Below are 21,376 nucleotides of genomic sequence, written 5' to 3' on the forward strand. Positions count from 1 at the left end.
GGCTATATTTAACTTACACCCTGTAGAGCACTGCTTTTGTACATTTGACTGAATTGTACACGTTTATTTCCTATTGTCATTTAAAAATAAATAAATATTTTTTATAAATAATATGTTGTATTTGGTATTGAGAAAGGGTCCATTAGCGCGTAATATGGATTGAGTGAAAGTTACATTAATACACCATTAGATGACGGCAAACTTTACAAGTGAATGAGACAGTCGCAAGAGACTTTTAAATTGAAAGGGACTTTTGTAAACAAAGGAAGTTATTTTAGCGCGCTGTTATGAAAATTCCTTGACTGTAAAAATGACAAATACCAAGATCACTTTCCTCAGCGGACATTTGAACTAATTTTTTATAATGGACATCGACCTGAAGAATGAATGTTATATCAATCACAGGTAATGCTCGCTCAGGCAATCTCTCTCTCTCTCTCTCTCTCAATAATAGTGTACAAAATACAATGAGTTTCAATGGAGTGACTCATGTGATATTGCTCATTTAATGCACAGCTAGCCGTGGATAATCACTTAATTATATGTTACAATACTAAGATAAACTCATTTTAAATCTTGCAGACTACTTAGGACGGTTAGAATGTGAATTTGGACACTTTCCAGGGATGAGAGAAAGGGAGGAAGAGAAGTAGATGGTAAAGAGGGTTGGGAGGATTCCAGGCTCTGTCTCTAGTCATTCAACAGCCTGTCAGGGAGTCACGGTCTCCCATTCCACAGACGGACAGGAGGGATGACGTCACTCCTCATCCCAGCACAGACTGAGCCTCTGGATTTACAAAGCAAATGCATCACAGGCCTTGGGTATTCTCAAAACAGTTACAAACCACTATAAAAAAAACATCTGGATATACCTGACCCTGCTGTTCTCTCATGCACTCCAGGAATAAAGCCATAGGAAAACGGTTCTACACCAAGGAATATCCTCAGGCAACAAGACAGGGAATTTCCATGTGTTATATAACAAACAGGTTGATTCTGTCACTTGACTACATTGTGTAGGGTAACTGAAGCCAAAATGAAACACATTTAAACAGTTTCATCATAGTCAGGAGACAACACTGAAATATTTATGTTAGAAATAGAAGCAAAAGAGACACAAGCACTTCAACAAATCAGACTGGCTGACCCCACAAAACTCAGTTCAAACTTGTATCAGCCTGAAGGGACTCAGGAAACATGCAAGTATACAAGCCAAAAACTGCAGAGAAACAGCACGTCCTTCAGTTTGTGTCAACATTTGGACACAATGCTATCAACATTGTTTTAAAAAAGAAAAAATACTTTATTAGGAAAAGAACACATTAGGTTAAAGTCGGAGCTGTTAGACTGCTGTTACCAGTTTTGCGTGCTACAACATAAGATGTTTGAAAGTAGAGAATGAAGTAAAACCGTTTTAAACTGTCAGAATACATAAGTAATTTTTTTCATATTAGTTGCTTTTCTATTTATTAGACAAATGTGAACCACAAATCTCTGCTTTCCTCATAACACAGTCACATAAATCAATGCAAGTGAGCAAAAAGAGGAAATAAAACTATTATTACGCTGGAAGCGGAGCAGGGGGTATACATGCAGGGTTTAATTTTTTTAATTGTTATTGACATGGCATAGTGGTATCATTCTGGACAAGACGTTCTTTGTGAAAAAAATATATATAAAAAGCTTCTACAAAAAGTAACAATGTAATGTAATAAGTAGCTTTGTGTAACACGATGTTGTAACATGTTGCTTTTAAATGTAATGTTCCACAACTCTGGACTTTTTGTTCAAACATTTTGTCAGGCAATGCAGTTTCCAAGTAATTATTATGTTCACACAGAAAGAAAAAGTCCTGCAAAGCCACACAGACACAACACATTTAAATATATAGTATACAGATGTGTAGAGCATTACTTTGGACCAATAAGATTTCACACAATGAGACCAAGAGAACATCAAAATGTCTTGTCGTGGTATGTTTTGTTGTGGTCGCAGTTGGTTAGAAAATGAAGGACCCTGTGTAAAAGCAACACATATGTGACTTAAACCCTAACGCTCAAAATACTTCATTTGTTTGAGTGGAAAACCTAAATTAAACAAATTTAGACTAACTTACGTTTAACTGAAACTGGGCTGGGATTTCTATTTTCCAGCATGCTTTGACCATGGCACTCAAAAGGGAGAGTAAATGCTAAAATTAAGTGTTATATAATGTTTTTTTGTGCAAGATTAATAGTAAGGGAGATTCAGTAGTGATTAATGTTTTCTTATGCTAATTTAGAAGAGTTTCTGTTAATGTGAGTTTTTGGAGAGTTACCATCATGGTGACAAGTGGAGCATGCGGCTTGTTTTGAGAGCAGGTAATTTAAGGCAGGAAAACACCAAGACGACGCAGACGAACTAGTGGCAACGAAAGGAGACTGCGGGGTTGGCTCACTTCGGCAGCGTCTGGGTCCAAAGTTGCCCTGACACACCGAACCGACGCTCGACAGCCGACGGCCAAGTAGCACGTCCGTTCTGCACCTGCGTAAGATTAAATGCCTTTCTGTACCAGCAGGTGGCAGTAGCTGAACAGCCAATCAGGTGTGCGTTTCCCAAAGCGAACTATGGTCGCAAGTTCCGTCGTTACCAATAGAGTTCAATGGGACTTACAACCATAGTTCACCAACGACGCTTTCGGGAAACGCACCCCAGAATTATCAGATGGCCCGGCGGACCGACGAGCTCTGACACCGATTCAACATGTCGAATCAGCCGAAAAGAAGCTGACGAGGACCAACTTCAGCCGACAGTGTGGTCGGCCGATGAACAAAAACTGCCCGACGGCCGACCGTCGGCTTGGTGTGTTCCTGCTTTTACATGTTTTGGCATTTTCTGAATTATTTTGTTACAGCTAGCAAAATATTTACGTTGAGATAACCTGATAATTTTAATTTAAGTGTATAAATTGGTGTACTCAAATATTTAAAGTTAAGAACAATAAAAATGTAGGAGTACAAAATAAAAATCTTTCTTATCTTAAATTCTCACAACTTAATAGGGTTTACAGTGAAGTAAATCTCTGATTTGCAAGAACTCAAAATAAAAAAAAAAGTTAATTAACTAGATCTTTTATGTTTATTGCTATCAAAATGTATGAGTTAGCTAACTCAGTACTTCAAGTTAGGAGCAATTAACATGCATGTGTACTACAAACTCAAAACTTGATAGTTCCCCCGTGAACCGGAAGTTGCAAACGACTTTTCTCCAGTGTTGTGACATATTTCCAAGTGAAACGGAATATTGAATAGAGGGCAGGGTTTCACCTTAGCGCTCCTCCTCTCCATCTCTCGCTCATAACGGTTGGAGGGGAGTGGTTTTCGCGTTTTCAACCCAAGCCGTCAAACTGACGTCATCAGAGAAGGAACGCCATTCCAGACCGGAAGTAACTTTTCAGATTTTGATTAAAGATTACCACGACAAACAATGTTTCTGTGTATAAACTTGCACGGATTAATTGTTCAACGCAAGACTAGTAATATGCACTAACAAAGTAAATTTTGATTTCATGACGACTTTAAAATTGGGAACATCATAACTCAAAAAACTTGATGTAACTGATTACCTCAATTTTTTTTTTTTTTTTTTTTTTTTGAGATAGCCCAACTTATTCGTTTTTCCACTATAAAAAATGTCCACTAAAATAATAATGTGGTCCTAAAGAACAGTTAGACCACAAGGGTTTTACCAGCAAAATATAAACACTGAGACTTTCATGTATCTATTCATCAATCCAGTAAAACCCCCCAGAGTGCACAAAGAGATGCAGAGCAATGCATCATTACTATCGATCAGGCTCTGAATCAGAAACGAGGATTGTGAGTAAACAGTAAAGTGCATTTAGACAGGCCAGTGATGAGGGTAACAGATAGTCAACTGTGGTGAGCAATCATGATGGCCTGACACTCATAGTCGTCTTCATTCAAGCTACACAAGAGCGCTGTGAATCAGGAACATACAGGGTGGTCTGGAGAGTCTTTGCAATGATAATTTGTGGAAACCTTCACCAAGGAGTGAATGAGTCATATCACAGAGCTATAAATCTTGGTCTGACCTCTTGTACTGGAGAAATGAACATCATGAGTTCATTAAGGAAGCCAACTTGCACTTTTACTCGTACATACATCAATGTTTCTAATCAAATCTACAGACTATGCCTGGAGAAAATTCTCAATACTTTGAAATGCTTTATATGTCAATTCATTGTTCACGTGAGCTCTTCGCTGTCACTTCGCTCGATCTGAGGCAGCAACAGCGATCAGTCACATCACATTAAAGAGCGGCAAAATGGTATTTATTGTTTGAATTCCATAATAAAATGGCCAGAATTTGAAATCTGAGACTTTGTTTCATATCAAAAGTAACAAAGCACAAAGCTTACTGCAATTTATTGGATCAGAGGCATGCTACAAAGCCAAAGTCTTGATTTTGTTTTTGGGCTCTACTAGATTAGATTAGGTTTTCATGCTTAAATGTTCAAAAACACATTATTTTCCTCATATTCTCCATTGTTGCAGCTCCTCTCTTCCCAGTCTGTCAGTAACGCTCTGTTTAGTTCCTGTCTCTATGAAGCCCCTCCTTCTGAAAAGCACAGTGTGCTCTGATTGGTTGGCTGGACCAGTCTGCTGTGATTGGCTAAGCCCTTGGAATGTGTTTGGGGAAATGTCCCGCCCCTTACCATAACTGCGAGTTTCAACACACTACTAACTAACTTAACCAGGCCCGCCCCTTTATTCGGCGGGAATTATTTAAATGAGGGATATTGTGACATGTTCGTTCCCTGAAGAAAATCAAACATCAGACCTGTGCCCGCACACTGAAGTTGGAGCCGTTATCCAGTGGCAGTCCTGCATTCAGACATATGATCTGTGCTGAGTGCCACTCCAGTGTGTCTGCTGACCTCGGCACATGTGCTCAGCCGGGCCTGACAGCCATCCAAACCTTGGCTCGAGTTCAAGCCCACGTCACAATCTTTACTGTAATTAAAGAGGACCTCTGGGTTTGAGACAGACCCCTCTGATGACAACACACAAACCTTCCCATGCTATAATACAAACATGCACGAGTAACACTAGATGATGACAGGTGCATTCAGAGCCAGTGTTGACATCTACTGCAACGCAAGGCTTTAGGCATGTGTCCTGGTCCCTCTGGCTTTTGTTATCGCTGGTCAGAAGAACGTAATATTTCTGCAGGACAGCGCAGACCACGTTCTGCATTTTCAATACAGTGCTGACCCTAGCATATTTAAAAATTCATAGATCTCAGATTATGTCAAGATATGCAATCTTATAAAGCTTCACCAACCGCTGATGAAGACAGCCAACAAAATCGGTAGTTTTGGCAAGTCATACACTGAGAATGCCAACGTGAGGCCAAGAATGCTCAAGACACCGGCAATAGAGATCCTCAGTAGCTTTACTGGTATTTCATGTTTATAAAGCTAAAAATTCTTGTGTGTTACGCAGCACGTTTGAGCTTCCACAAGAGCCAATCAGGGTTCATTCTGCTCATCATTAAAAGCGATCTTGTCTTTTAAGAAAATTTGGACTAAACCGCTTGATTCATATGATCTCTTTAGGAACTTTTTCAAAGTGGTAGTTGTGTAGGCTGTCAATGGAGGGACAGAAATCGCTAAGATTTCATTAAAAATATTTTAATTTGTGTTTTAAAGATGGACGAAAGTCTTTGGAGCAACACGAGGGTGATTAAATGATGACAGAATTTTCATTTTTGGGTGAACTATCCCTTTAAGAATAATGAACAGGAGAGACTCAGAGAAAGTCAGAAAGGTGGAGGCCTGGCATGTAAGCAGCCACTCCGTCAATGTCTCCATGGCAATGGTACTTTTCCTGTCCTCTCTATGGCGCCCGCTCCCAGGACAAAGACCCCAACATGGGCGGTACAGGAAGAGTGACTCAGATCCAAAACCAAAACATGACATTATTGTGCTCATATTGACTTTAATGAGTATGCTGCACCTTTAACACACTACGCTATTTCATGTACCAAATGAAAACAGACGCAGTAAACCAGCCTTCCTAAAGTCATAATTAGCTCCCACCTTCAGTTATTCTAGCTAGTTTCTGAAAGAAAACAAAAACAGGGAAACACATTTGGTGTTGCACTGTGACTCTAAAGGCATGATCACACCAAGGAAGATAACTATAAAGACAAAGATATAGTTCTAAAAATCATTGGTGTGGATGCTAATATAGTTATCGTTATAGTCATCTTTATATTTATTCTTCTTGGTGTGAACAGGCATTAACAATACAGAATGTGATCATGGCCTGTGTAAATTAAACCAAAAAAAAACATTATGCTGGATAGCCCCATCCACAATGAAATCTCACTGGTCCAAAGTCTCAGTCCACATTAAACATCTCCAGATTTGCTGTGTGTACTTTTTGCATATACCCGGTTAAGACACGGTGCAAGTTGAATGAGCATTACAGAGAGATAATGAGATGTTTTGAGGATGGATATATCAGTAACAAGGATTATGCACACACCATTTCCCCTTTAGAAATGTCTGCGTCAGGACAAACAGCGAGACTGAGCAGAACGTGGCCCGAGGGCAGCAGCAGACACAAGGAGCCCAGCAGAAGGCGTCTCACCAGGCACATTGTCTGCCAGATGAACAAACACAGTCCAGATAGCTCGACTTCACTGATATTATTAACCCCGAATGAACAAATACAATCACATACATTCAGAGGCTTATTCCATGAATTGCATCCTAATTGCTTATGTTTTTTTTTTTTTTTTTAAATGATCAAGAATTGCATTTCTAATTATTTTATACGTTCTCCTAAGGTGCATTTAAAATGACAGTAGGATTTTAACATCAAAAAGTGCCATAATATAAAAATAAATAAATAAAAGGCCATTTTCTACCCTGATTATTGACCTCTGATTTAAACACCCCATTTAAAGGGGCATGTCTTCTTTAAGACTTCAATATTTGGTAACATAAGTTAAAAATTTAAGTTACACTTTTTATTCAGTCAGGAGCAGTGAGTGGTTTTCCCTTTGTCTTTTGTTCTTTGAATAACATGACAGACAGCAGCAGGTTTATTAGGCTGCTGTCACTTTAAGAGCTTATGCACAGATCCAATATACTGTTACACAACATGCGTTTTCTCTCAACCATTATGTTCCAAAACTGACTGTATTTACCTGAATACTCAGCAAGACGGGCATTTTGACATAATTTTGTATGTATTTGACCTTTTAAGCGCAATAAGCCACAAAAAAAGAAGTCAATTTGGTACTCACAAGCTGTTTGAGAGGCGGCTTAATGAGAGCACCACTTATATAAATCATATAAACATAGATTATTAAAAATGTATTATTACATTATTATAAAAACTTTCTTATGTGTAACTTAAAGGTAAATAGCCTACAAATCAGTTCATTTTAACCTTTAATGTTATAGTGATGTAGTTTCCTGTATAGTTTACAGCATTAGTTAAGAAATTAGTTAATTCTGGACGCTCCTCACACAAATAACTGTTCAATTTAAGATGTAACATAATGGTTAAACTACACTAAAGGAAAATATGGTTGCTCCAACTTCATGTCAGTCATGATAAGGCCTATAATTTCCTGTTTCTATTACTGCTCCGATACAGCCAAACTGTACAAATGAAAAAAGATAATCCAAACAAAGGCCTAAAAGTAACAGAAACATTAAAAGAGATTCGGTTACACCACTGGTTTGACATGTTTCAAGTCTTGAACTGTGTTCCAATTCTCATAATTCTACTGCAGACTAAAATTTGTAATTTGCTGGTAAAATTAACGTTTATGAATGCAGAAAGAAAGTATACCAGTATTGGAATACTATCTTCCCCGAGAACTAATTTCTCCCCCGGGCCGTGTTCCTGGTTGCATTCGCACCGGGAATAGGAACTCTGAAGTGGCCGACAGCGGTGTCTTTAAGTGCGGCATTTACAAACGCTAAAAACCGGTGGATGTAAATTGGAGATGTGTTTGTTGTGTGTCGTGGGTTTCCTGATAACGGAGATGGAATGTAAACGCATAATTTACGCAACTGAAAGAGCAAAAAGTGGGGCTAAGAGACGAAATCTCCTATGACAACTTTCAGTATCACATATCATCGAGGCGGAGAAAAAAACACAACCCTGCAGACAATAGGTAAATGCTGTTATCGCTGTTTTCCATGTTTATGAAGTAAATATGTTTACACAGCTTTTTAAAAATGCCGGTGTTTGACATGCGTTTGACCAATCAACGTACACGTACGTCACTGATAGTTCCTATTGTGCTGGTTTAGACCTACTCTGAAGTAGGAGCTAATTTAGTTCCCCAAAAGGAGTTCCTAGAACTAAAATCATTCCTGGTTCCAGCGGTGCGAATACAGCAAAATCAGGGCACTTCAGCCAATAGTTCTAGGAACTATGAAAAGCTATACAAGGTAATTAAAGAGGATGTGTGTATTAAACTTTACACATGGGTGAGATGAAATTCATTGTGGGAGTTTAGAAAACGTATTATATGATAAATCTCTCAAGTTTCAGAAGGAAAAGTGCTCTGTGTGGACAGACTGAATCTTGCTGCATCACTCACGCATATTTAGGACAGTTTTATGGAGTTTTAATGTTGCTTTTTGTCCTTTTTGAAGCTTCACAGTATAATCACCATCTACTTTTGTTGCATGAAACAGAGTAAGCTGTTCTTTGTATTTGTGACATTGTTCTGATATCTGCTTTTGTGTTTTTCAAAAGAAAGAAAATAACGGGGTAAGAACGACAAATGACAACAACATGTAACTGGAGGTTTGCGCTAACTAATTTACTGGTTACCTTCCCATTGTATTACAGTAAAAATATAATAATAATTTACAGCCTTTCCCCATAGCCTTCTGCCTTGCTGTACAAACTGGTCTTGCAGAGTGCTCATGTTAAGACGGTATCCAAGATTTGAGACAAGATAAGCCACTGATAAATCTTTCCAACCCTTCAAACAGCCAGCAGTTTCTGACATTTTTCCTGCGGCCCCAAACAACCCTTACTGTCAAACACTGAGAGAGAGATATTGAGCAGGACTGGTGCTGGTGAAGACTGACCACTTTACTCAAATAGATCAGGTGCGGTCTCTTCTCACTATGATAAGAAGGTCAGAGCGCCCTACTTTTCTCTTACGATCCTGTACTTTAGTGAAACGGCCCAGTTTTATAGTGCCCCCTTTACTAGGGCCCCAGACTACAAAAAGTGGCTTGTCAACACCTGTTCTACTGCAGCACATTCATCAAGAGCAGACAGGTACCTACTTACCTACTTAAACTGGCTTACCATTACATCCAAACGATTTCAAAGAACCACTGTTGCTCATACTTAGGTTTAGGAGTTTGAACAAAACCTGAAATGCTTACAAACATGAATAATGCCTTAAATCACAGAAATATTTTTACTTTTCTAAACGATTGGACTTGCGATTTTCACCTCAAAGATAATAAAACGGGTGAAGAAAACTCCACAGTCCCAAGCCATATCTAAGGTGCCAACATTTGCGTCAATCTTTTTTTACGCCGGACTGCTTTACAAACAAGGGTCTGTTTAACGCTGGACTCTCACAAAGATTGATTCTGAAAGATGCGCTTTGTGTTCAAACTGCCCTCACATGCTATCGGAATTATCGTAAACGAGTTATCTAGTTAAAAATTGCAAATGAACACCTTTTCTGACATTTTTGGTGCGTGAGATTGTCCTGTTTTGTTGTTGCCGGTATGCCGGAACATGAGTTCTTGAAGCTCCGCCCTCTTCTGGAAAGGGGGCTGGGTGCAACAGCTCATTTGCATTTAATTGCACACTCAAAAATGAAGCGTTTTTGCTCACGCCCAAAAAGTGGCAATTTTAACATGCTATAATAAATTATCTGTGGGGTATTTTGAGCTAAAACACGCTGTTATATGTTTTTTAAAGTTACAAAATAAGAAAATAACAGTTAAAAAAATTATTCTTGAAAATGATATGCCATTATCTCATGTAAATTAACTTGATTTTAAACAAAAATACTAAATAATTCAGATGGAAAACCTTTAAAAACATTATGTTGAATATCTTTAAGCAATAAAAGCTTAAATATCATCTAAATCTTTATTGTGACGCATTAAGTAATAACTTGTTGTACATCTAGAGTTTTAATTAATAAGCAAGAGAATTGTTTGTAATAAATTAAAGTTACCATAAAGACTACCATTACTATATTTAAAGGGTTAGTTCTCCCAAAATTGAAAATTCTGTCATTATTTTTTTTCTCTATTTGTCATTATTTGTCATTAGTGTCTCTTCAGAAGACCAGAATTAAACTGCTCATTTCATATGCATTACTTTTACAATGTTTTTATGAACTTTCTGGAGTATCATTTAAGGCATGAACTTTCAACAGAGGGACAGAAATCTCTCAGCGTTTTCATTAAAAACATTTTCATATGCTTTCAAATGATGAGCGAAATACTTAAGCGTTTGGAACGAAATGAGGGTGAATAACTGATGACAGAATTTTCAATTTTGCGTGAACTATCCCTTAATCTCACGATCTATGAGGAAAAACCATTGTAACTCATTGAAGCTTAACAAATAATGTTCTCCGTGAATGATTTTGCTGGGAGTTTGTAGAGGCTTAAAAGTCATTTAAAATGGAAGATCTGGAATTAGACAACGCATGGATCCGAATAACATCCAAATCCACTCCAAATATTTGTTTGGATTGGACAAACATAACATCAAGCTTTGAATTTCGGATCATCTCAAAAACAAGCTCCAAGAAAAATTACAGCCTCTAAGATACTTAAATCCGAGATGATTTATTGCTTGAAGATAATTTAGGACTGGCACATATTGTGGTCAATTTGCCTCCATGGAAAGCCAATACACATATTTCTGAAGTCAAAATGCACAAAGTAAGCAAAATAAGACACATAAATTGACTTGGCTGGTAACCGAACAATGAACTGTCAACGCAGATTAGCCTGTGTCTGAAATACAGAAGGGTTTCAGACAAATGGTAAAAGTAATAATTACTTTTGTTTCCAGTTATTTACAGCCCGGGAATACGACCCATACTCCCTTTCAGCTGTCTGCTTACAGCTGTCTGCAATTTGCAGTACATCAGCTGACATATTCAAGACATAAATATTTAAGAGATAAATACGATAGAAAACAGCTTATGCCTAGTTGGTTTAGATGCTGTAACGGTTATGCCAAGCATCAGTGCCTGAAGTATGGATTACCGCATGTCCTTCAAAGTAAAACCCAGGAAACTTGATGACTGAGTTTCACTACTTCCTATGGCCATTTCCTCTTATTGTTGTGGTCCAAAAATGCTTCAGATTTCTCCTACAAGCTCGATTCATCATACAGAGCCTCTCACGCTCAATCGGATGTCTCCAGAAGTCATACAGTAGGGCCCGATGATACGGAAAACGTGGGCGGAACGGAATCCAGTCATAAAAATGGAATTTACAGTATACACATATAGCTATTTAAATCTGAAGTCTGTTTGTTCTGCGCGTCTTTGTGTGAATGAGTGGCGCAGTTTCGTCCAAACATGAACTTCATCTCCAGAGTGGCTCTGAGTCACTTCACCTGTGTTTCATCATGTCATCTAAAGTTCCCCTGTGATGAAAATCCAGTTTTTAATGTTGTTTACATGTCTATGTGTTGTTTATAAAATGCTTTAAGACAAACCATGTGCAAATTCATGTGCAAATCAACACCATTGCTGAGTATTTTCTCTTTAAAACTGCAGTGATCTAGTTTGAAATCGCTGGTGTTTCTTATGTCACAAACCTTGTAACCAATCACGTCAACCTGCCGGCCGGCTTTAGCATATCATTAACTATGACCGCTCTGAAGCAAGAGAGTCATGAAACATTAGCAACACATTATTAGCTGTTTGATAACTTAGTCAAGCAAAAGGCTAATCATATTAATTAGTTATGTGTCCGACGTTGTGAAAAGTGATACTATTGTACAGCGTTTACATCAGTAAGTTGACCGAGCGGATCTCTGAGCTGGTGTGAGCGGTCGGAGGCGGGGCTAATTAGCATATTCATGGCTTTGCGCATACTAAATGAGGCAAGGGTGCGGGTTACATTCAAGCTATTTTAAGGCATTAAGAATTTTTATTACAGGGAAAATAATGTTTAAATATGTCATTTTGGTGGTCAAAGATAAGTTTTAAGGGATAAAATGATTGACTACAGGAGGACTTTAATAAAAATTAGCATCATATTATATACAAAAAGAAACTCAAATGTCTTCAGGACAACCCTTCAAATAAAAGTTTGGTTTAACTTGACGAAATTGTGACAGACATATATATTACTATTGTACAGTAGACTGTACTTCTCAAAGTAGTAATAATAAAATCATTTAAAGTTGATTTTTTTTAAAGGAATATGATCATTTTTCTTTTCTTTTAATTTCATCAGCAAAACTTTTCTATGCAATACTTTGCTAAAAACATAAAATAAATGGTTACATTTTCCTTTGATTACATTGTAAGATATGGAACAAATTTTTAATGTTTTATGCCTTCATTTGATTACCAGCATTTTTGATGATAAATTTCTATTAAAATTATAAATCCAGAAAAATTAAAACAAACAAAATTTCTAAAAAAAAATAATAATAATAATAAAATAAAAATAAACATTACCATTAAAATGTATACATTTATTTAATACATATTAAATTTAATAAATTAATAAATTGTTAAAGTTCAAGAATTTATTAAATATTTAATCAAATTAAAACTAGAAGAATTAAAACAGAATGCACAATTTTGGAAAAATAAAACAGATTTCAGTAATTTTTGTTTAAGTTTTAATAAACTCATATGGCCCTACTGTATTTAATACATTTTAAAATTAAGTTATATAAATGTATTTAATAAATTTTAAATTTTATAAATTAATAAATTGTTAAAGTTTAAGAATTCATTAAATATTTAATTAAATTTAATTAAACCATTAAAACTAGAAAAATTAAAACGGAAAACACAATTTTGGAAAAATAAAACAGATTTCATAGGGTCCTAAAAATGTAATTTTTGTTTAAATTGTTGTTAAATTGTATACGCCTCATTATTAGCGTTTGATTACTACAATTTAACAACCACCATAACAGAATCCACAAAGATTTAAACGGAAATAAACAGAAACCAGAAAGTAGTCACTAAAATAAAATGAGTGTTTGAGTGATTCTCATCCGGCGTTACTTTCTCCCTCCAGGCTAAATGATGCAACTGCTATTTCTGCTCTGCATTAATATTTAATAACAAGGAATTTTAAACCTGTGATGTGATTTGGTTTCAAACTGAAAGCCTCTCTATAAATATATCTCATGGATATTAACAAAAAGTCTACAGTAGTACTTTGGTTTTTTTGCTGTTGCTGTTGAATTTTTCCATAAATGCATGGCATGCTTAAAATAAGAGTCACAGTAATACATGAATATAATAATCCATGACTATATCACCACTGCAACAGTGCTTTCTTGTAAGTGCACACATTTAGTAACCTATAAGTGTTAACTGACTATGAATCTGGTTCAGAAGCATGCATGCAGACCACACTCGGAGGTTTAGCTCATTTCTGTGGTGTCGTATACAAGGCCAGTTGTCAGAGTAAAGTCATGTCTTGGCACAATCTCTAACAGCTGAGACAGACCATTCACATTCCTCTGATCACCTGTGCTGCATGCTGGGAAAAACCAACAACACTGGCACCAATCAGAGCAAACTTTCCCCTTAATAGCTCCAAAATACTTCGACAAAACAAAATCAGCCCTGAGAAAATGTAAAGTGATCCCAAACAGCATTTCTAAATGAATGAACCGCAAGTATCAAACCAAGTGGTATTTATTTTTAAGAGCACAAACACTTTTCGTGCACTTTCTGGACACTTTGTGGTAGTGAAATGTTACATGTTGATGAAGTGCACCTGTGGTTACTCACCTGAGTGAACTGACGTCATAAAAATCACTGCGACACCAGATGGTTAAAAGTCATGCAAGGGGGAAAAAAAAAAAAAGCTGGAGCATCATTTGGTTTGATATCTTGCCATTTAATTGCAATGACATGCACACACCTTTAACTCTGACTTAAAGCGTTGACATACTTTTAGGACCACTTTATCTCTAAAAACACAGAAAAAGAGAGAGAGAGAGCAGTGCATGAGAGCAAAATGAAACATTCTGGGTCCGGATGACTGTGCAGATTTGGCACATGATTACTGCAGTACTGGCGCTGAAGTGAGTCCTTAATAATACATGCACCATCATCATCATCATCATCACCTCCACCCATGACATCTGTCACACCTTAAAAAGGGGTTTATTTAAGCGTCAGTTTAAAGTTGTCCTGGCACAATTATACTAGTTACCCCATTCACTGGTTATGCTAATGACATTGAAGCAAAAGAAATATCACAATATAGTGTTGCACGTATGCCACGAGTGAGCGCGCGCACGTCCTGAGTAACCGTAGACATAAAGCAGGAGATGCGGGGAAACTTCGAGTCAACATCGGGGTCATGGTAAACGACAGCGATAAGTTTGTTTGTGTAATTCGCCGAAAGCAGCATAAGTGTAAATAATTTCAACACACCTCTCTTGAGTTCAGTGTAAAAATCCACTTCTCCTTTAAGGACAGATCAAATCCAGCAGCGCAGCTCGAGTCCACTAATATCCCAGAATTGTCTCTCTCAAATTATCCGTTGCAACTTTCCCGTGTCCGAACATGCGCGCCACTCTGCCATTTTGATTCAAAAATGACTACAGTCTTCTTCCCATTGAAATTTCCCGAACAGTGCGGCGCTTCTTTTCTCGTGGGAGTCGCTCGCTTAAACTCCTTTCTGTTTTTTCTGCTTAATCAGTGCTGCTTCTCATCAGTGTCCAGACGCGCGCTGCGCGTACTCGCTGCGGCTCTTGGAATCGGGGGATGGGCGGGGTCAGCTGCGGCGATGGGCGGTGGCTGCCTTTCAGTGAGGCAGTGTCGTCACGTTGCGATAAGCCAATCACAGTGTGGCATTGGAAAGAGGCGTGCCCCTCAACACTGTCGCAAAACGTGTAGAAGCGCGACATTTTTCTATCACAACAGTTAATGGTTTACGGCACCTGCCCTCACTGCGCTTGTGGTAGGGGAAAGTGGACGTTATGCGAGCTTACTTTGGGGACTGTTTCTTTTGCAAGGTAACAAACTATATGTTGTCAATGTTATTATTAAACAGATGAAGAATTCGGAGAACTTTGAAATGTATTTGCTTTGGAATCGTTGTGTTTGTTTGGCCTGTGTCAGCGCGCAGTGCAGTGGTGATCTGAGCGATGAGACAGTTGTACTTCAAGTACAAAATAACAGTCTAATATTTTAAAGTTACCTACATATAATACAAGCAGCCAGAGGATGTACTTGAAGTAAAGTAAATGCAATTAGAGTGGCAAGAAAAACAGAAAGTACTTTATTGGCGAAAAGTATTGTGTTAGTAGACTGGTACATTATCAGAAATAAAGAGTTAAAGTCAGTAGGAAATCAAAATAGACTATTCTTGTTTTGTTTTGTTTTTTTATTGAGTATTGCAGTATTTATTATAAATTATTTATCCATGCACATTATTATTCATGTGCTTTGCAATCTTGAATCAAAATAACTTCCCCTCCCTCTTGCAGCCACATCTCTTTTCTTTCTAATGATGTGTTTATTGGCGCGAGGGCGGGGCAACCTGTCAGTCAAATGAGATCCACCAATAGGCCCTTTTCACAGACCGTGATGACGCGTTTTAATGTTCATCTGTATCGTAAATCCTGCAAAGTTTTTTTATATTTTAATTTTAAAAAAAAACTCTAACACTGTACCGGTATCGGCTGATATGTTCATTTTTAATGTTATCGTTAGCGGCCCAATAAGAAAATTTGGCCGATATATTAAAGCCGATAAATAATGGATTATTTCCTTCAGCTGAGACACTTCAGATGTGCACTGTTCACCATGATGGGTTTGAATAGTTTGAAATATGATTGAAATCACTTCAAAAAGGAAAATACAGTTAAGTTTAACATGTACAGTGCACGTCTGTCATATAGGCTACATACAATTTAATATTCTCATTATAATTTTATCTGTAGATCGTGAGAAAATTGCAATTTTAACCAAGGCTCCGGGACACGTGAGGAGTCGCCTGTCAATTGCGTCATACCCGCATTACCCTCGGTTTCCGGTTTCATTTTATTTAGTAGAAACCATGGAAACACCAAAGACACTTTAATATATTACATGTTTTAATAGACAAGGGAACAACTGTTTTGACTATATTTATAGACAGGAAACTAATTGTTGTTATATAGCTCAACACGTTTAGTCTTATTGTTTAAATCTAATTTTCTTGATTTTTTTTTTTTTTTTTTTTGCGAGTACCATGCTTTACCATGCCTCAGAGAAAAACACTATTTTGTGAAGTAGCTAACATAGCATAATCAGATGCAGCTTTATTTTTAGTAACAGTAATACAGCATTTTCTCCATGATACAATACGTTTTAAAATGAATTGCATGCCATTTATCAACACAAGCCATCCAGCATTTAATATGATATTCTAAAATCGATCTAGTCTTACTGCAGTGTCTCAAACAAGTGTCTCACAGCAGCCGCCGAGCGAACGCACAGAGCAACGTTATAACATAATTTTCAACACTCTCAAATGTATCTAATATGATATACAGAGCTGCGTTCCCTCATACTCATGACCGGAAAAGCGGAAGCGGCGCCGGCGACTGTGGCATAATAAAAGTCCCGCTGCTCGTGAGGCGTGTGTTGCGCAATCGCTCCAGCGGCCTCGTTCAGCTCCCACAACACTCGGTCCTGCTCTGCTTCATACTACAGTAATGTTAATAATCGCATCCATGAACATGATTTCTTCCCGAGTCCTATCCCGATTCTTTTCCACCGCCCGTTGAGGTGAAGACCACATGTCCCAAGATTCCGCTCTCAAACTTGCCGTCATCAAGCTACGCCTTTGTTTTGAAATGGCCTCTAGCGGACAGAAAATCCTACATATTGCATCTTTAATGGTGACATTTTTGTTTTTGTAATCAAGCTCTCAAAAATTATATAAAAATTTGGAATTAGATTTATCGGCCAATATATCGGTTATTGGCTTTCAAATATAAAGAATTATCGGTTATCGGCCAAAATGTTCATATCGGTGCATCCCTAAAGTTTACCCAGTTATGACGACATATCCACTTCTGAGAAACCCGGAAATGTGAAAAGGGTCTATAGCAAACCAAAACCATCCAATCAATTCCCCATGGACAAAATCAAGCCCCGCCCTACATTTGTTCTTGTTTGCAAAGCTGTTTCACGCTGATATATGTTACAATATGAAAGAAAAGACTATTGCAACTTCCGTTTCATGCTGACTTTAAACATATAGATTCATATAACATGGTATTAACACGTAAAATCTCTAAATTCTCACCCCGCAGTAACTGCTGCTGTCACTCGGGTCGCTTTGAGGATGGATCCTGTGGTGTTGAGCTACCAGGACAGTCTGCTGCGGCGCTCAGATGTGGCGCTTTTAAACGGACCGCACTGGCTCAACGATCAGGTCATAGGATTCGCCTTTGAGTACTTTGCAACAGAGCGCTTCAAAAGTCTGGGCGAGAAGGTCTGTTTCATCAGCCCTGAAGTCACCCAGTTCATTAAGTACGCCTCGTGTCAAGAGGAGCTCGCCATTTTCCTGGAGCCGCTGAGTCTCGCGTCCCGCCGGTGGGTTTTTTTGGCCGTCAATGACAACGCTAACCAAACGGCCGGTGGCTCCCATTGGAGCTTGCTCGTCTATCGGCGAGACACCAGTCAGTTCACCCACTATGACTCCCAGAGCGGAGGTAACTCATTGCACGCCCGTCGTATTGCAGCCAAGTTGGAGGCTTTTCTAGGAGCTGGGGTGAAAGTGCCTTTCGTGGAGGAGCAGTGCCCCTCGCAGCAGAACAGCTATGACTGCGGCATGTATGTGATCTGTAACGCCGATGCTCTGTGCGAGAGCGCGAGAGTCGAAGGCTGCCCGCACCTGCCCGCTCAGATCATAACACCCACCTACATCACACGCAAACGGACAGAATGGTATTCGCTAATACAGAGACTCGCTAAGGAATGACTAGTTGACCTCTTACATCAGTGTCATGTTCACGAGAACTGGTAAAAGTGAACACACACACATTTATCATACTCAATCCTGCATGAAAGAAATCGCATGCACTTGTTTTCCAAACTCTTAAAGGAACAGTTCACCAAAAAACGAAAAATTCTATCATCACGTTACTCGCTTTCATCACTCCATACCCAAAATGAGGCGTGATATCCTCAATCTTCAGTTTGTTTTCATATAATGAATGTAAATGGGGACCAATCTGTCAAGCTCCAAAAATGACAAAAAGGCACCATTAAAGTATAAAAAAGTAGTTGGTTTGTCCATATTTAACCCAACTTGGGTTGTTTTTAACCCAGCATTTTTTTTAGAGTGATACAATGGCTTTGTGTGAGAAAAAGACAGAAATTTAAAAAGTTATTACCCTCCACCGTAGCTCTCAAATCTAATTTTTATTTGCAATGATGGCACATCATGTCAGATTTGATGTCAATGAATTAATGTGTGCGTCTTAATCGTTCTGATCCAACTATGAATTTGTGGAAGTGCGAAAGGGATTTGAGAGGGAAGATTTTCACTGAATAAAGAGTTAAATTTCTTCTGTTTTTCACACAAATATGGCTTCAGAAGAGCACAAGTCATATGAACTACTTCTGTAATACTTGCATGCTTTTTTGTTTACATTTAGAGCTTTACATCATCAGTCCCCATTCATTTTCACTGTATGAAAATAAGATGTCAACATTCTGCAAAACATCTCATTTTGTCTTCCATCAAGGAAATAAAATCACACGAGTAAGTGATGACCGATTGTTTGATTTTTGGATGCGCTGTCCCTTTAAGAAAATATCTGTAATCTTTCACCCATTCATAAGGGAGAAGAGACTTGTGATCGGTGTAACCAATCAGTTTGCAGCACAAGTTGGGAGATTGAGAATGTATTATTTATTGCTGATTAGTTTAGATTAGTAGCATGAAGCGAGTAAGTGAATGTGATGCTTGTTTACAAGAACATTTGCTCAGGGCTTATTTTGAGAAAAGTACAGATGACAGAGTCTAAGCGGTCTAAGCTACTGTTTGCCACGGACATGTTACAATACATGGGCTGAACAAAAATAGAGTGTGTTTTATTTAACCAAGTTCACTTTCTCGATCTGATCTGAAAAGATGCTCGTAACCTCACACCCGCAAATGCATGATTGTACGACAGTTTATTCTTCAGCTGTATGAACCAGTTTTGAATAAAGCAGATAAGAATGAGCACATTGATTCATCCCAATAAAAACTTACATCATTATTTTCTCTGCGTCATGTGTTTACTAATGAATTATTTATTAGTTAGTCAAAAATCCAGCTGTCATTTTTCTCTGTGCAGCAAACGACCCATTTTACATGAAACTCGTAATGCAAAGGTTATCACAGGAAGCGTGTTGATAGCTGTGTGGCCTCACGTTTCCAGGTTGTTTTCAACAGTACAGTCTGTATGAAAGCTCTCGGAGCTCCTCTGGGGCCTCAGGTGTTTCACATTATCTCTCTGAGGGGGTCCTGACCTTCATGATCTCAGTTCTGGGACTGTACACCTCATCCACATCCTCTTAAACGGCACTGTAATGTACTGCAGATCTCCCCAGAAGTGTAAACACATTTCACATCGCTTTGAACACTCAAATACAGCCCTCTGGCCAACTGACTTGTTGGGATTTAACTTGCCATCCCAATTCTGTATAGGAGAGAATATGTCAACTTGATTTTTTTGTCTATTAAGGATCTATTAATTAATATTTCAATACATTAAAATGCAATTCCTATATAATGTCAGGGTGATACTGTCATAATGAAGAGACAAGCTCTAAAGAAATGCAAAAGTAGTAGGCATAAACTTTTATTATTATTTCTTAGAAAAAAGGTATGGTAACACTTTATTTCAAAGTGAAGTAGTTGCACGTTTTCTTCTGAGGAGGCAAGGGAGGCAGTGTCTCCTCAAAAAAACTCGATGAGAAATTAATCGATATTACAAATATAAAACAACGCAAATATTACAAAATGTGATATTAAAAAAAAGTGTAAAAAAATCACTCGTTTTTATAAAGTAACACTGTCCAACAGTGACACCCGCAGGTGAAGTTACAGCGGGAGGCTTGCCTCCTCTCAGCTCATTGACTTTAAACAGACACCCTAAAGCGTGTGGTGGGTTTAGTGGGGGTGAGTGAGAATGAATGGAGGAAAGTCACGTGAGAGGAGGCTCCATCACACTATGGTTGGATGTGATTGGTTCGTGCAATAAATCACGCCTCTTGATTTCGTGCACATTCTCAAATTGGCCTAAATAAAGACAATCCCCGCTAGAAATTTTACGTTCCCAAAACATTCTTAGAATGTCCCCGCTGCTGTCAAGGATGTCGCCTGGTAACGTTCCCAGAACATTCTGTGACGGTCATGATGTGGAGTTCTCAAAGGGTTGGGGGATGTTATTTGGCAAACATTCAGGACGTTCTCGGAACGTTCCAAGACGGTCATGATGTGGAGTTCTTTAAAAGGTTGGAGGACATTATTTGGCTGCCTTTCACTGAACAGTCAGGATGTTCTCGGAACATTTAGGGAACCATATTTCATTTGGAATTTTGATGTTCCCAGAACATCCGAACTAGTGTCAAGGACATCGCCTAGTAACATTCCCAGAATGTTCCGAGACGTTCATGATGTGGAGTTCTTTAAAAGGTTGGGGGACGTTATTTGGGAGACCTTCACGGAACATTCAGGACATTCTCGGAACGTTTAGGGAACCATATTTTATTTGGAATTTTTGATGTTCCCAGAACGTTCAAGGACGTCGCCTAGTAACGTTCCCAGAATGTTCCGAGACGGTCATGATGTTCTTTAGATGTTCTGGGTTTGTGAGGGGAAAATATTAATCTTGAAATGTATATTTTTTGGGAAAACAGTGTTTTAAGAATTCTACACTCACATGTATTTGAAGTCTAAAGAAAATCTATTACTTTTTACATGATGGTTCCACATGACATTTTCAGACTCATTAAAACTGTGTGTATTCTGACAGCAGATGACAAATGAATGTCTAGAGTGATGTGAAAAGTGTGTTATTGATCATACACACCCATTTTGGGCTCTGAATTAAAATATTCTGTTACAGTATGAGGTTTG

General features: G+C 38.2%; 2 protein-coding genes across 12 annotated transcripts in view; one reads left to right on the forward strand and one right to left on the reverse strand.

The window, feature by feature from the left end:
* myo9aa (myosin IXAa) overlaps positions 1–15,020 on the reverse strand; it is a 142,923-nt gene extending 127,903 nt beyond the window's left edge. For 8 of the 11 annotated variants that reach the window (XM_051899192.1, XM_051899191.1, XM_051899197.1 and 5 more), the window contains exon 1: positions 14,680–15,020. The gene's annotated coding sequence lies outside the window, so the exon portion shown is untranslated. Of the gene's footprint in view, positions 1–14,028; positions 14,056–14,679 lie in introns of all 11 variants that reach the window. The other 3 variants (XM_051899196.1, XM_051899193.1, XM_051899188.1) reach the window with 2 other exon arrangements.
* Positions 15,021–15,114: 94 nt separating this feature from the next.
* On the forward strand, positions 15,115–19,511 carry senp8 (SUMO peptidase family member, NEDD8 specific). The gene is made up of 2 exons (XM_051899198.1): positions 15,115–15,263; positions 17,553–19,511. The coding sequence occupies exon 2, from the start codon at positions 17,585–17,587 to the stop codon at positions 18,221–18,223; it is 639 nt and encodes a 212-aa protein (XP_051755158.1). The 5' UTR covers positions 15,115–15,263; positions 17,553–17,584; the 3' UTR covers positions 18,224–19,511.
* Positions 19,512–21,376: the final 1,865 nt, after the last annotated feature.

Source organism: Ctenopharyngodon idella, chromosome 7, assembly GCF_019924925.1.
Source record: "Ctenopharyngodon idella isolate HZGC_01 chromosome 7, HZGC01, whole genome shotgun sequence".
Classification (NCBI taxonomy): domain Eukaryota; kingdom Metazoa; phylum Chordata; class Actinopteri; order Cypriniformes; family Xenocyprididae; genus Ctenopharyngodon; species Ctenopharyngodon idella.

What these genes read in the sequence shown, in the direction of transcription:
- senp8 (XM_051899198.1), top strand. Translation starts at nt 17,585, where the DNA reads ATGGATCCTGTGGTGTTGAGCTACCAGGACAGTCTGCTGCGGCGCTCA.